Source organism: Daphnia pulex, chromosome 7, assembly GCF_021134715.1.
Source record: "Daphnia pulex isolate KAP4 chromosome 7, ASM2113471v1".
Lineage (NCBI taxonomy): Eukaryota > Metazoa > Arthropoda > Branchiopoda > Diplostraca > Daphniidae > Daphnia > Daphnia pulex.
Genome location: NC_060023.1, coordinates 7,637,889 through 7,652,025, shown reverse-complemented (window position 1 = coordinate 7,652,025; position 14,137 = coordinate 7,637,889). Strand labels below are relative to the sequence as shown.

Sequence of the window (14,137 nt, the reverse complement as noted above, 5' to 3'; positions counted from 1 at the left end):
CTATGACCTCTGCTTTCGGCACCTGCCTATCAATACATTTTTAAGTTGAACATTACGCTGAGGTTGAAGCTACCGACGGACATTTGCAATAACAGGAATTCAGGATTCCACGGTTTGGCAAAGTCGTTTACCAAAAATTCTTACAGAATACAGATCGACTGAGCATTGGGTAGTCTACGCTGTTTTAGGTTGGTCCACGATTCACAACGTGTGAGTCAATTTTTTTTTCACATTCAAGCTCGTGATGATACAATGAATGTATGATAATAGGATAAGATAAGGTTAATAATTCGTTTGTTAAGTTTTTAAGGAGACGATTAATCTCATAAAATATTATGTATAGATAACTGGTCATTTTAATGCTATTAAAATACTTAAAGCTGAGATTGAGAAGCTCCGTATAAAAAGACATTTCGTTTCGTTTTTTACTCCTGTTGGATGTTTTGCTAATACATCTGAGTGGATTCGTAAGAGTGCATTTAATGAACACTATGAATAAAGAAAACCGAACTGTATTTTCTGTAAGTATTTCTTAGAAGATTATACATTTCTAATTAAAAAACTATCAACTTGTCATTGTAAATGTAGCAGGCTAACGACAAAACGAAGGCAACTGTCTACAAGATGGCTGTTGCTTGCGCAATGGATGCATTTGACAGAAAAGCAAAAATTGCACACAACATTTCCAAAATACGGCTACTAATAAAACAACACCGAAGTAGTTATATAAATTTTATAACTTATTTATCTGTGTAATAAATTTTTCTCTTTTTAGTTGACATTTTGAAATTAGATTCAAATCTCATGATACCACTAAACAAGTTGGTGGAACATGATATTAGCAAAACGTACAAGGGGAACATAAGTCAATTTGATCACTATATCTGTCAGTATTGCGACGATATACATGTAAAAAAATGGCACGAGTTATGTAAGCATAACTCAGGATTGCATTCGTCATGATTTGGCGAAATAATGTTAAAGTACTACAGAAAAGCTGATGCATTAACAGATGACACCATTCGCGCTGCCATCGAGTTAATGTCACGAAATTTAATTGGGGAAGAAGAGTTCGCTATCTTCGTAAAGCCACGGAGGAAGAGATGAAGGAGGAACATCGACTAGTTACAAAAGTGACTACCCCAACGTCCCTTTCTGAAAAGTTGCCAGATTGCGGGAACTTGACCTGAGACCCCACATTGCCAGTTCTAAGAAAAAAAAACAGCAGAAAATTGTTGTTTTGATTTGGGTCCCTGGTGGTGAAAGTTGGAATCAAGGGCTGGGTATTGGTCGCTTCGGGACTTTCACCAATACGTCGTTTCTTAGAACTGGCAAGGTGGGGTCTCAGGTCCAGTTTCCGCAATCTGGCAACTTTTCAGAAAGGGACACTGGGGTAGTCACTTTTTCCTGTAGAGGCTTATGGAGCGATGTTCCTCCTTCTTCTCATCCTTCGTGGTAAAGCATAATCATATGGTTAGAATTTAAAGCACACAAAAATTTTAAAAATTAAAATTGAAATTTTAATTTTTTAATAGGCAAAGTTGGGAGAGCTACTGCAGTCCATGGAAGCTAAGGATTCGTCTGAGGATGGAATGGACGAGCCTCTGCTTCCACCGGTCCCATCTCCACAGTTGGCAAATAATGCAGGACCAATGGAAGACATTGAATTAATCGAAATTGATGATTCGTCTCTGGATGGATTGGACGTGCCTATGCTTCCACTTGTCCTCTCTTCACATTTGTTGAAAAATGCAGAATTAATTGAAGCCATTGCAGCAGATGAAAGCTTCATAATTCAAGAATGCGATTACGAGTAAATAATTAGACTACCATTGTAATGGACAATGCTAATCATCACATTTTATTTCGCTTTAGAACGAATTCGTTGATGTAAACCAAGAGAACTCCGGTTCTTTGGCTCACAAACTAGCTTTTCTCCACTTTTCAAATGAACCCCCCATCCACGGAAATCTACCGCACCAACACTCCCGTTTTTCATTGCGCACCTGGCAGCGTTAATTCACTATCACGGTCAAATCGCAATCTAATGCACCCAAAAATAAACGAAAAAACAATTAGAGACGCGAATGAAACTGGTAGGAATAAATCACGAGTGAAACGATTGCACAGTTAGTAGATGGGAAACAACTTTGAAAACATTACAATGACAAGGCTTTTGTGAGCTATCAATCGTCCAACAGCGTCGAAAAACAAAAGTGTTGGCACGATCAACCGTGATGAAATGGATTAGTTATCTTGGTGCCGTATTACGCTTCTTAAAATTAAATGATGCCAAAAGAAGAGCTCCACGGTAGACTGACTTGAAGTAACACTGCCATCAAAGTATGGGTTACACGACTCGGAACTGCACAAAATCATACAACATTATCTATTCAAATGCAATCTCGCCTTCAACACAGTTTTAAAATTATCGAGTGGGAGATCAAGTAAGGAAATCAACGCATTACAAAACAAGTCTTTATTCAATTGGCATTCTTTCACACTACAATGAGTAGACAATAGACAAAAAAAAGAGCATTACAAAGCAGAAGCATAAAACCTAAAAAAAAACCAAAAATTTCATATTCCAGTCTGACGAGTTCGATACGATTACTTGAAACAGCAATGAAAGATTGAAAGAAACTTAAAGAAAACAAAATCAAATCTTCACTAGGCATACCACACCTAATTGTTTATGTGGCGAAATATATCGTTTGCAACCTGGAGAAATGTTGCGGGACTATCACGCACAAAGGTAAATGATGAAGGCAAACTACACATCAGCTCAGGGTATTTAGACATAAACGCTAGGGCAGCTACTTCTAAAGATTGTAACCCCAAAGCTTTGCAGCGGACGTAGGTTTTCAAAGCGTTTTCAAAATCAATTTGGGCAACAAGTCGACCCAAACAGTATGAGAGCAAGTCGTGAATGACATAACGATTGGCCAACGAGTACATTTCGAAAAGGGACTGGAAACCACCAACAGAGCAATAGCGTTCAGCAAGGGCACCCGTGTACTGGAAGTTGAGCATGTCAACGAAGAGCTGGCAAGGAATATCTGCAATCTCGATCGTGTCATTGGCCGAATCCTGCGGGTCGTTGCGGAACAGTGCGTGGAAGTGCTCGTTGCCAACACACAAAACATGCCTGTGCGCCTTGTAAATGCTGCCGCAGTGAAATTAAAAGGTTACGTCACACAACGCTTGAGACTGGAGCAGGCGATAGAGGTGTTGCGGCAGCGAAATCCGATCAATGTTAAACTGCAACAGTAAGACTATGGAATTCTTGATTTTGGTTTCCCAAAATGATATGCCCCATTTTCCTTCAGTAGTAGATGACGGATGAAGTCGCACCATGTTTTCGTCACCACCCTCCAAACAGACATCCCGCGGTAGCCAATTGGGCACGGCGCTAGCGCTGGTGGACGTCGCACTACACATCAAAGAAATGGAATTTCTAAATCCAAACCTGAGCCTGGTGTGGCTCAGGGAAACGACAAACGTCGTGGCGTTCTACACGGGAATTGGAAAGTAATCAATCGTAAACGGACTTGAGTAACTGCCGTCTTCAGTGTTGGACGCCAAAAACTGCTAGTGAATCCGATTCGTTTGATGGTAGGCATCAAACATTTTCAAAAATCGAAAATTGTAGATAGAAACTATGAGATGATGTAACTGTTGAAACCTGGTCTAAAGCTGTTGAGCACTGCAAAAGGAATAAAACAAAAAACGAGAATTACAACCCAAACGTGGGTATGGGAAAAACACTATTTTGAACAGTGATGAAAAGACATTTTCTTTTACAATTCGATCCATTGCTTGAGAAACGCACCCACCATGAAAGCCGCGTGAAGAAATCCTTGGTAAAGAGCAAAGGGCGCCAACACACATAAATGACAGACTGCGTTTGTCTAGGAATGCGCGACTTTTATACGGACAGATTAAGATTTCCCTTATTCCAATGCAGCCCCGCCCTAAGTCATTACGCCAATATTGAGTTTTAATATTAATTCAAAAAATTGAGTTTTAATTTTTGAAATTTTTGCTTACTGCACGGGAATAACATTCTGCCCGTTTACAACAAGCATCAACTATTCTATATAAAAAACCCTTGACTGAGGTGGTATAAGCAATTTTCCATAGCAGGGTCATCCTACGACATCATTTTTTTCGTTTCAGCATAACGCCATTGCGACGTTACAGCAGTGAATTTATTGAACGAGCTTGCACGTAATCGTTAACATCGTTCAAAATTTATAATGGATAATGTTCTTCATTGCGCTAGAGAACGGCAACGTTGCGGCATCGATAACTAGTACCTCAATGTTCATTCCGCTACGTTCAGTTGGAAGAAACATCGAAAGTAAGTCACCTGTAGACTCCGCGACAAGATATCGGAATGACTAGAAATTTATTTTATTACAACAATAGTATAATTCATATCGAGTTACATAATTTTTCATTGTGAGTTGCACATTTCAAAAATGTAGCACACAATTATACAGGGAACAAAAGGAGACACTGCTACTTAACGATTTATCGTAACATTGGATAATGTATCCATGAAGAACACGCAATCGGCTGTCCTTTTTTTAGGTTGGTTGTTTGTCACTTGCACCAGCAACAGTTGCATGCAACATTCTCCGATTCCCTGCTTGTTCGCAAGTAAACGCGCAATTAACTCAAAAAAGAATTATCACTTCTCTCTCGCCGGTTGCTAATCTAACATTTCTCAAACGACGTGCTTTCCTTTTTTGAATGTTTCAAGGGAGTGATGGAGAGTTCAGAAGTAGGCGCTGTGAAAAATGGGAAACTAACGACAACCTTTGAGGTATTTTAACCTGTCATTTACACGGTAATAATGACGATAAGTGAAGTACCGTCAAATTAGGGAAAACGTTCACGGTTTATAGTTCGCTAACAGCTAAGCTTTGATGAACACCACACTACATGTACGTAGTTTTCCTGACCACGGGGTCCTACTGAAAGGACAAGCTGTAAATGATTCAGCCAATCATCAACAACGGAAAGTTAGCACAAGAATAATAGCCGGATCTTAAGCACAGACTTTAACAAGCGACACCAACAATACGAAAGCAACGACAAAGTAAGCTATTCCATGAAACGCTACTGTGTATTAATAAAAAAAAATGTTCTACTGTATGTCACCACATACTGGTTTAAACCAATCTGTTACTTCTTGTAATGAACTAAAAACAAAACCCCGTCAACACGCAGCAGTAAAAAAAAACATACAAAGTAAAGATGAAAACCATGAGAAAGGGTACACAGGTAATACAACACCAACAATAAGATGGACATTAGACGAAATTTCTGCAGTTGGACTTTGGGTAACGAATCACTCACCACCTGGCAGAGGGCACGTACTGGTATAAACCAATCTGAAACTACCTCTACTAAACTAAAAATTAAAACATCCTTGCCAACAGACAGAGAAGTGGAAATGAGAGACACACACAGTTATGTTGAAAACCATAAGATAGCGTACGAAGGGAAGACCTCTGCCACTAACATCATCAGAATTGAAAGTGGTTACGACAGTCTATCTCTGGGTAGCGACTCACTTACTACCTTTAAAGTAATTAAAGAACTCCTCGGCCACCCACAGGAAAGTTGCTGTGTTGACGTGTGCGTACTCAACCATCTCCGGATCACGGCACATGTCGGAAAACTTATTGGCCATGAACGTCAACGCCGCTTTTTCCACTTGGGGTAGATTAACGGATTTCGACCAATCGTACAATGACACAACGTTGACCAAATCCAGTTTAGGAATGATGAGTCGGCCGCAAAAGGTTAACAAACTCTCACTGGCATAGTGATTCGCAATCTCGGACAATACAATAAGGTCGTCAAAACCACTCGGGGTACAATATCGCGGGGGAATCATGCCCGTGTACAGATAGCCAATCACGTCAACAAATATGTCATACGGTATGTCGACAACGGTGATTGTACCCGTCAACGTCTCCCTATAACTGCTTCGAAACAAAGCTTGAAAATAAGGACAGTCAACACACAAAACGACCTTATGAGCCTTGTACACAAGACCGCAGGGAAATTTGAACTGGACGTCACACATTTATTGCCTCTCCAAGAAACAATATAAATTGACGAAGGGAATAGCTTGGAATTGGAGGTGAACAACAAGCATAGTGACGGTCCTGCAGGCTCTAAAAGTAGCTGTCCAATACGTAAATGTGTCGCTCGTGGGAGACAAAGCCAACGTTTTACCGTCGGCGTCGTCCAAGCTCACGGATATTGGAAGGCAGTTGGGGGTAGCATCCGCGTCGTTCGTTGGTGCGCAGCAAGTTAGACGAAACCAATTTGAAGACTCCAGAGTAGTTGATGCGCCATGGAAAGTGACTTCGTACCTAGATCTTTGCCTCAGAGCTTGATGATCAACCTCAAATCGGCTCGAAAAGGTAACACTTCTTGACGCTGACGGAGCAAGTAACTCACAGTGGACTTTATACGAGCCAGACGATAGTTATGGTTACAAGATGTCAATTTAGTTGTCTGGAATCCTTGCATTCCTGGTTTGCTGGCCTCATGCAGTGACGACATGCATGTTAAACTGTGGCAATTCAAAGGATACATTGCGATGTATTCACCATTAACGCTATGTTTCAATAAAGACTTTTCCATGATTATTCTGTATTTTTATTGGCATTGTATTGTATCTGGCAAAGGTCAACACGTTAACAAGTGCATTGACGTGCTTAACGAAATGGTGTGGCAATATAACGTCGTGACTATTGAGTGACTCGTTCTCTGTCTGGCTTTGTGAGTATTTATAATTCATAGTAAATTGAATTTTCTTAATTAACGTGCTTTTCATTCCTAGGCGTCCCCTGGAAGGTAACGAAGCCCAAGTTTGCTGTTTCATCATTCAATTGCTACTTCTAAAAACACCGCAGTTCCGTTCGCGTGTTCAAGATTTCGTCAAAGATAATTCGTCCGAGCACTGGCGTCTAAACAATTGGCACGAAAATCATTTAGCTTTCCAGCGAAAGTTAAATAAGTTGAGTTTGCCATAATGGCCATTAACTTTGCAGAGCCTGTGCCAACACACCGAGGTACGTTTAAACAAAATATCGTCACATCAAAAAGTTGCGACGGAAAAATTTGGAAAATCTAGGAAGGAGCTGAAAGTGAGGCAGCCGCAGCTTTCAGTCGATTAGTAAAGTCTTTGAGAACTATGGATTATTTGGCGTTAGGTGAGCTAATGATTGAAGCAGATGCTATGTGTCGTGTGTTTTGTCTCTGTGTAAATGAGACACACTTTACAAGAACCATGTTCCGTTACAATCCAGTATTGGGATCAATTGAGCTGGAACTTCACTTCCCTTGGATTAGTCTGGATTAAACTACACTTTCCATGAACTGCCCGATATTCAGAAATTCCGTTAACTGTTTTCGATGTTCAAGTCTTCCAACAACAGTACAATGGACCTGGTTTTCTCCTACTTACATAGGCAACAACAACTTTCAAGTTTATTACCTCCGTTTAAGAGAATAATATGATTAAATAATTGCTTAAATCAATTCAGACTATTAGACAAATTTCATGTGTGCAGGTTCTGCTCACCTTGTGGTACTTCAGCACTTTACAACGTTCGATGGCCAACACTTTGATTTTGTTGGATCTTGCACATATCTCCTCACCCGAGACTTTTTAACTTACAATTTTACACTAGCTATGCAATATGTCGACTAACGCGGAAAGCCTTACGCATCGGTCCTTCAGCTGATCATTGATGGTGTTCAGTGGGACTTAGATCTAGCCAACCGCATCGTACGCGCTAATGGAATCAGCCAAATGATTCCGTCTTTTGGTTCCTCTACTAAACATGACACTGCCGCTTTTTTTAAGAAGATTGGAAATTTGTCATAGAATAATTTGTAAAAGGAATTCGACTGGAATGTATCGCAGCTAACTGCTGCACTTTTACATTATCTGGTAATTTTCGAAAAATTTCTTTCCGTTATGTGTGCTAAAAACTTGCCCATTTACAGGTTGGTACAATAATAAAGTCGCTTGATTGCTGGGTACCATGGAGTTAGTTTAAGTTAGTTTCAATGGAGTTAGCAGCTTTAGCTACTTTCAGTTCTTTTCTATGAGAGAATCCTCTTTTGAAGTGCTTTTCTGATCTATTCAATCGTTCCTCGGTTGCAAATATTCATCGTCGCCTTGACGGGTAACACCTATAGTTGATCTTGAATAAAAACCATATTCGAATGGATTTCTTGATAACCAATTGATAGTTCAAGAAAACTGTGGTCGCTCTTCAAGGACATAAAAAAACATCAAACGATTGCCCTTGTTAATTTGCATGAATTCTCTGCAAATTCCGCATTTCATACACTTCTGGTTTGACAGAACCATTATTTATGAAATGGAAAAAAAATTTAGAATTAAAAGAAAAATATAATTTTGAACTACACATACCGTACTGCATTTCAAACAGTACAATCTTTCCATTCATTCTTCCTCACACTGTATACCCCTTTCTGTTGCATTACTTAGGATTTTTTACATTTTCATTTCTTTCTCGCCTCCACCTCCCACATTTCATAACTACGCTGTCTTTTTTTTGCTCACCCTTTTTCTCCAACTTTATTGTCTCAATTTAACCTTCGCTCATTTCACCAGTACAAAATCCTCCAATTTCTATAGTAAATAAAGCTCTTCCCACCTTCCCAAGTTTGATTTTCCAGAATTTGACGTTAGTGTTTACACTTATTACATTATTGGCGTGCCTTCTGGGACGTATTTGAATTTGAGGTTCAACAAAGCTACCTACACCGGAGACACGGAGTTCAAACTCTCGACTGAAGGGCCCACCTAAAGCAGCACTGTCAGACCTCACTCTAAAACAACGAAAGATCGCTTCGGTCAAAATAATAGTATCTGAGCTGCCCAGACGCGAGAGCTTTATAACATGGCGAAGCCTTAACTGATTGTGCAAGTTTACACATCTTTGCTGACCTGTTGGAATCGCACATCAGAGGCTCGGATGCTTTTGGCAAAACGGCTGATTCTCGTTTGCATTCTCTTGAATAAGCTCTTGTCTGACCGACGTCGTAAATTGGCTTGGCAATATGGGACTACAGAATGGACTCTAGAGGATTTGGAGGTGGTGACAAAATGAGAACTCGAGATATTGTACGATATTCCGTTCGAACAGCATTCCAACAAGAATTTGACAGGTTTTAAAAAGAACAATATGCTTTTCGCGGAGCCCCTCAATCTACAAAGAAGAAGCAACGCTGCGTTTACTGCACCAAACTTGTATCGGGAAAGCAACCAACCTGTACTTAAACTGCTTATACGAGTCACAATTAATTTGAAAGAATGCCCTTCCAAGATTCGATGCAAATACTGCTCCAAGGCGCATCACTCCAGTTTCATCCAGACAACTAAAAAGAAGTCTCCGAGAACCAAACCGTGGTCTCCATGTAAGTTTCTATGTCTCCATCCACAACCTTGGTGCCCGCTTTTCATCATTTGAATTCGTTGGGATCGTTTTCACAGCCGCATATCTTTCTCAAGACAGCGGTTTTGGATGCACGCTTCAATGGCTTTAAAGAAAGTTCTTACATACTCATAGATGAGAGATCGCAATCTATCTTTATAACATTACGTCTGGCTAAATTATTGCGCCTAAAGCAATTTTTCCGCGAAAATTTGCTGTTTTCCGGTTTCTCCATGAATCAAAAATATTTTTCTATGTGGCATTACATACGACTTGTGAAATGTTTCTATGTGAAGTCTTCCTTGTCCTTTAACACATTTTGGTAACATGAAAAGTCATTTCAATGAATAGTTACTGCACTCTCTTGTACCTCTGACTCGACAGCACAGCATTCACTTTTGTAATGAAGCGTCCGCTTAGATAGCGCGCGCTGAATTATTATACTATTTTATTTGAATATTATTTACACATACCATATATAGTCATGTGCGAAACAAGCGCTATAGTTATTTTGGCCAAGCTTTTATTGTATACGCTTCATGTACTGCTTCTTCCATTATTATAATTTTATTGTGCTTACACCAGCTTAATTAGAATTATGAAGCTAGATTTGCAGCTACAAACACGTTCGTTTGCAGCTGCCAATCTGGAATGTTCTTACCTTTGTTCTCGATTTGCAATTATTTATATTTAGCATTTTGTACGAGGGTTTATAAGGAACTCTCGATCTGCCAGCTTCAGTTCCTTTCAGTCCTCCAGTCCAGTTCAGTTCCAGTTCAGTCTTAGTTCTCTTCCAGTCTTTAGTTCTTGATTTACTTCCGACTTGTGTTGTTGTTCTAGTATTTATTTATTTAGTTCCCTTCTTCAATTGTGTCTAACAGTTACCGGTCCCTTCTTGTGTACCGAGAGTTATTAGTGTTGAGCTCTGTGTTGAGTTCTAGTGCTGTGTCAACGAGTGTCCTATCCTGTCTCCTATTTCTTCTATTTCTCATCTCAGTAACGGTATGTTATTCTTAATTATTATTTGTGCTACTAGTTATTAGTGTTAGTCCAATACATCGGCTTGTGGGTAAAACGCCTCTGGTTGTTTATTCTTTATTATTTTTAGTCTTCTCTTTGTAAAGTTATTCCGTCCGAGAGGATGGATCTTTACATAATGGTGGCAGCGATTTTAGAACTCACCCACAATGTTGAATAATGATGTATTTGGTGCTAGACCTAAACTTGTACGCACGCCTATTATAAGTGTATCGAATCCCTTGTACAACGTTGTTGAAGTCGAGATCCATGCCCCACCTGTTTCCCCGATTCCGTTGAATTCTGTAGTTTCTGATTGTCAAGAAAGTTTTGCAAATATTGTCGATACTGGAAGTGCGAAGCTCATCCAGGATCCTGTTCGGAAAATTCAGGGATCTACCGATAAAGAATTAAGAACCAGGGTGTACAGTGAAATCCAGAAAAAACTTAGATCATACTCCGGTTATCAGCAAGTAGATCCGTTATTAAAAACACCCCCACGTAGACAATGGATTCGCGAAGAAGAAACAGTTTTTAAAAGTAGTGACGACGTTTCCTCCCCTTTGTTGCCTTATCTCACTGATGCTTCCACGCCCAAATCTTCTCGTCGAATTACACCAATAATAGAGTGGACACGTCGTCTCTCAAATCTTTTCAAAGAGAAAACAACGAATGGCAGACCATTTCGAAATTCAATCGAACAGATTAGTAGCGGAACAAATAGAATTTCGGATTCGAAGAACAGTAGAAGGAGTAATACTAGGACCGAATGCAGTTTATCCGAAAGTAGTTCATCTACTTCCATCATTAATCTTAGCTTTGAAGAACTTAGAGGAAAGAAAGACAGATTTTCAAAAAAACAGTCAAGCAGTCTGGACGCAATTACTTCGGTTATTCCAGAATATTCAGGAGTTGGACACAGAGTCAGAGCTGATAGATCTATCAGCGGCGACGAAGTTAGCAGAGATAACAACCGAATTATCGAAATCCCAACTAGAGCTAACCCAGCCAGAGCTGAGGGAAGCAAGCGGACCAGTCCGGGGGATCAAGCTGTTGACGGAAGTACTATTAAATTGCGGGAGAAAAACTTTGACATTCCTTCTGGGGGAAATTCTGTGTCTTCACGAACTTCTTTCGTTCGTACCAAAAAGAGAAGAACATTTCCTAAATTATTTTCCAAGCCAGGAAATACAAAGAGTAGACGAGGACGGAGATTATCACTCGGTAGTTCAAGAAATTGGAGAAGCGTCTTACTTCGTGCTAGAAAGTTTTATAAATTCACACGCCAATTTTCTGAGAAATATTCAAGCCCTCTACACGTTTCTGAACTTAGTTTACAAATTGGGACAAGTACAATCACTCAATCCGGGGCCATTGGAAACACTCAGGCCGGAGCTGATCAGTCTATCGAACAAATTAAATCAGCTTCCCCAAGTCAAGAGGTTCTCACGCAAAATATCTATCCGGGAGTTAGAACTATTGATCAAGAAAACGAAGAAGAATTTGAAGAAATTAATTTCATTAGCAGTTTCAGCTTCCGAGGAACAAGTCCAGAAAGTGAACAGGCAGAGCCTTCAGGTCAATCAAAGCAGGTCAGAGAATCAATCAGTCCCGAACCAGAGAAGACGATCACGAGGGAACAGAGCTCTAGCTTGCGTCGAACAAGTCCAGCAGGTGAACAGGCAGAGCCTTCAGGTCAATCAAAGACAATCGGAGAATCAGTCAGTCCCGAACCAGAGAAGACGATCGCGAGGGAACAGAACTCTAGCTTGCGTCGAACCAGTCCAGGTGGACAGACAGAGCCTTCAGAACAATCACAGAGATTTGGAGTGTTACGCAGTACCCAGTCAGAGAAGACGATCACAAAGGAGCAGACGCTCGACGGGATCTTCGCAGATTTTGGAGAATCGCGTAACAGCACCACTACAAACAAGGGAACTGAGCCCCTCGAGTCAATCGATTATAGAGACAGAAATCAAAAACAACATAGAAAGATTCCAAGCACGCCTCAGACTAGTCCTAAGCGTAGTGCCAGAATAGAGGATTTTTGTTTATTATCAAACACAAATTTAATTACCAAAATGAATACCGATACTACACCTAGATTTGCAGCAGCTTCAGATCTATCCGCTTTTCAAAAAGATCAATATGTCCGCTCAAGCCTACAATCTTTACCATCTTTTTCTGGAGGTGCTCTCCAGCGATTTGACACTTGGCTAGAAACATTTGAAGCCATCATGTATGACTCTGATATGACGGAAAAAGACACTATTCTAGAATTATATAAGAAAATGACAGATAAGGCACATCGAACTATGAAATATATTTTACACAGTGGAAATGACAAATTTGAGGAAATTAAGGAAAAATTATTGGACCATTTTCACGGAGATGAAACGACAGAGAAGTCTTTAAAAAAGTTTAAAAAAGCAAATAGAAAACCAGGGGAAAAGATTTATGATTTCGCTATTCGTCTTAAGGAACTATTCAGATACGCTTATCCCAAGAATTATGAAGAAGACTCCTTTCAAATTATTTTAAAAGAAAAATTCATAGATGGAATTGATGAAAAATTACAAATGAAAGTTAAATATAAAGAATTCAGAACCTTTGACGAACTTGTTGCCGCAACAAGAAAATATTCGGTTCGTATGGAAGCTATTGAATCCAATAAGGAGAGACACGAATTTGTTAATGCTATCAATCAGACTAGCCACTCGAATAATTCAGAGATACAAGAAATCAAACAGATAGTAAGGGAACAACACGAAACGGTCAATGCCATAGCGTCTGCATTAAAACAGGGGAATAAACAGGCAGAAGAAACAGCTACTGACCAAAGTGAAATTGCTAATTGTATACAAGAACTTTCAAAAGCTGTTAGCTTTCTGTTGACAAAAGACGGAAAACAACAACACGTTCAGAAACAAGTAACTTTTCAAAATCAAATGCCAAATTTTCAGCCAACTTACCCCAATAATGGAAATAGTCTCAGATTGCCTTATAAACCATTTATCAGTAATAATACGCAACAGAATCAGCCTTTTTATAATAGACCAAGTTGGCAGCCTCGACCACCCAGATCACAGCAGTGGCAACCGAATCAAAATGCTTTTCAGCAGCCAGGGTTTAGACCAAATTTCCCAACACCTTTTCAAATACCCAATCAACCATCCACTCCGACCCAGCAGTTTACTAGATTCCCACTCATTTGTTTTTCGTGTGGTGTAGAAGGCCATGTAAAGAATAATTGCCCTGTTCCAAGGCAACAGAATTTTCAACCAAATTTTCCATCAAATTTTCAGTCAAATTATCAACCAAATTTTCAGCCAAATCATCAACAAAATTTTCAACAAAGCTTTTCTCAGAATCAACAAGTCGAAGCTTTAGAGTCAGCAAAACCGCCAATTTGTTACAATTGCAGAGGTATCGGACACAAATCATTTGAGTGTCAAATGAAACCAATGGGCCCAGGTCATCCTAATTTACCAGGACCCCCTCCAAGGAAACAGGGAAACCAATAAGTATCAACTGTGGCTTCGGGTCAGTTGATAGTGAGCCTCTTCTTCAATCCCGAAATATTGCTAAGTTAACTACATTAACAAATGAATCAACTCCTC

The 14,137-nt window shown here is 39.8% G+C and overlaps 1 protein-coding gene across 1 annotated transcript; it reads left to right on the top strand.

The window, feature by feature from the left end:
• Nucleotides 1-1,233: 1,233 nt before the first annotated feature.
• On the top strand, nucleotides 1,234-2,180 carry LOC124197637. The gene is made up of 3 exons (XM_046593174.1): nucleotides 1,234-1,473; nucleotides 1,536-1,813; nucleotides 1,876-2,180. The coding sequence occupies exons 1-3, from the start codon at nucleotides 1,420-1,422 to the stop codon at nucleotides 1,892-1,894; spliced, it is 351 nt and encodes a 116-aa protein (XP_046449130.1). The 5' UTR covers nucleotides 1,234-1,419; the 3' UTR covers nucleotides 1,895-2,180.
• The last annotated feature ends 11,957 nt before the right edge of the window (nucleotides 2,181-14,137 follow it).

Coding starts and splice junctions, on each gene's coding strand:
- LOC124197637 (XM_046593174.1), top strand. CDS start 1,420: ATGGAGCGATGTTCCTCCTTCTTCTCATCCTTCGTGGTAAAGCATAAT. Junction 1,474..1,535: donor TGGTAAAGCATAATCATATG/GTTAGAATTTAA, acceptor ATTTTTTAATAG/GCAAAGTTGGGAGAGCTACT.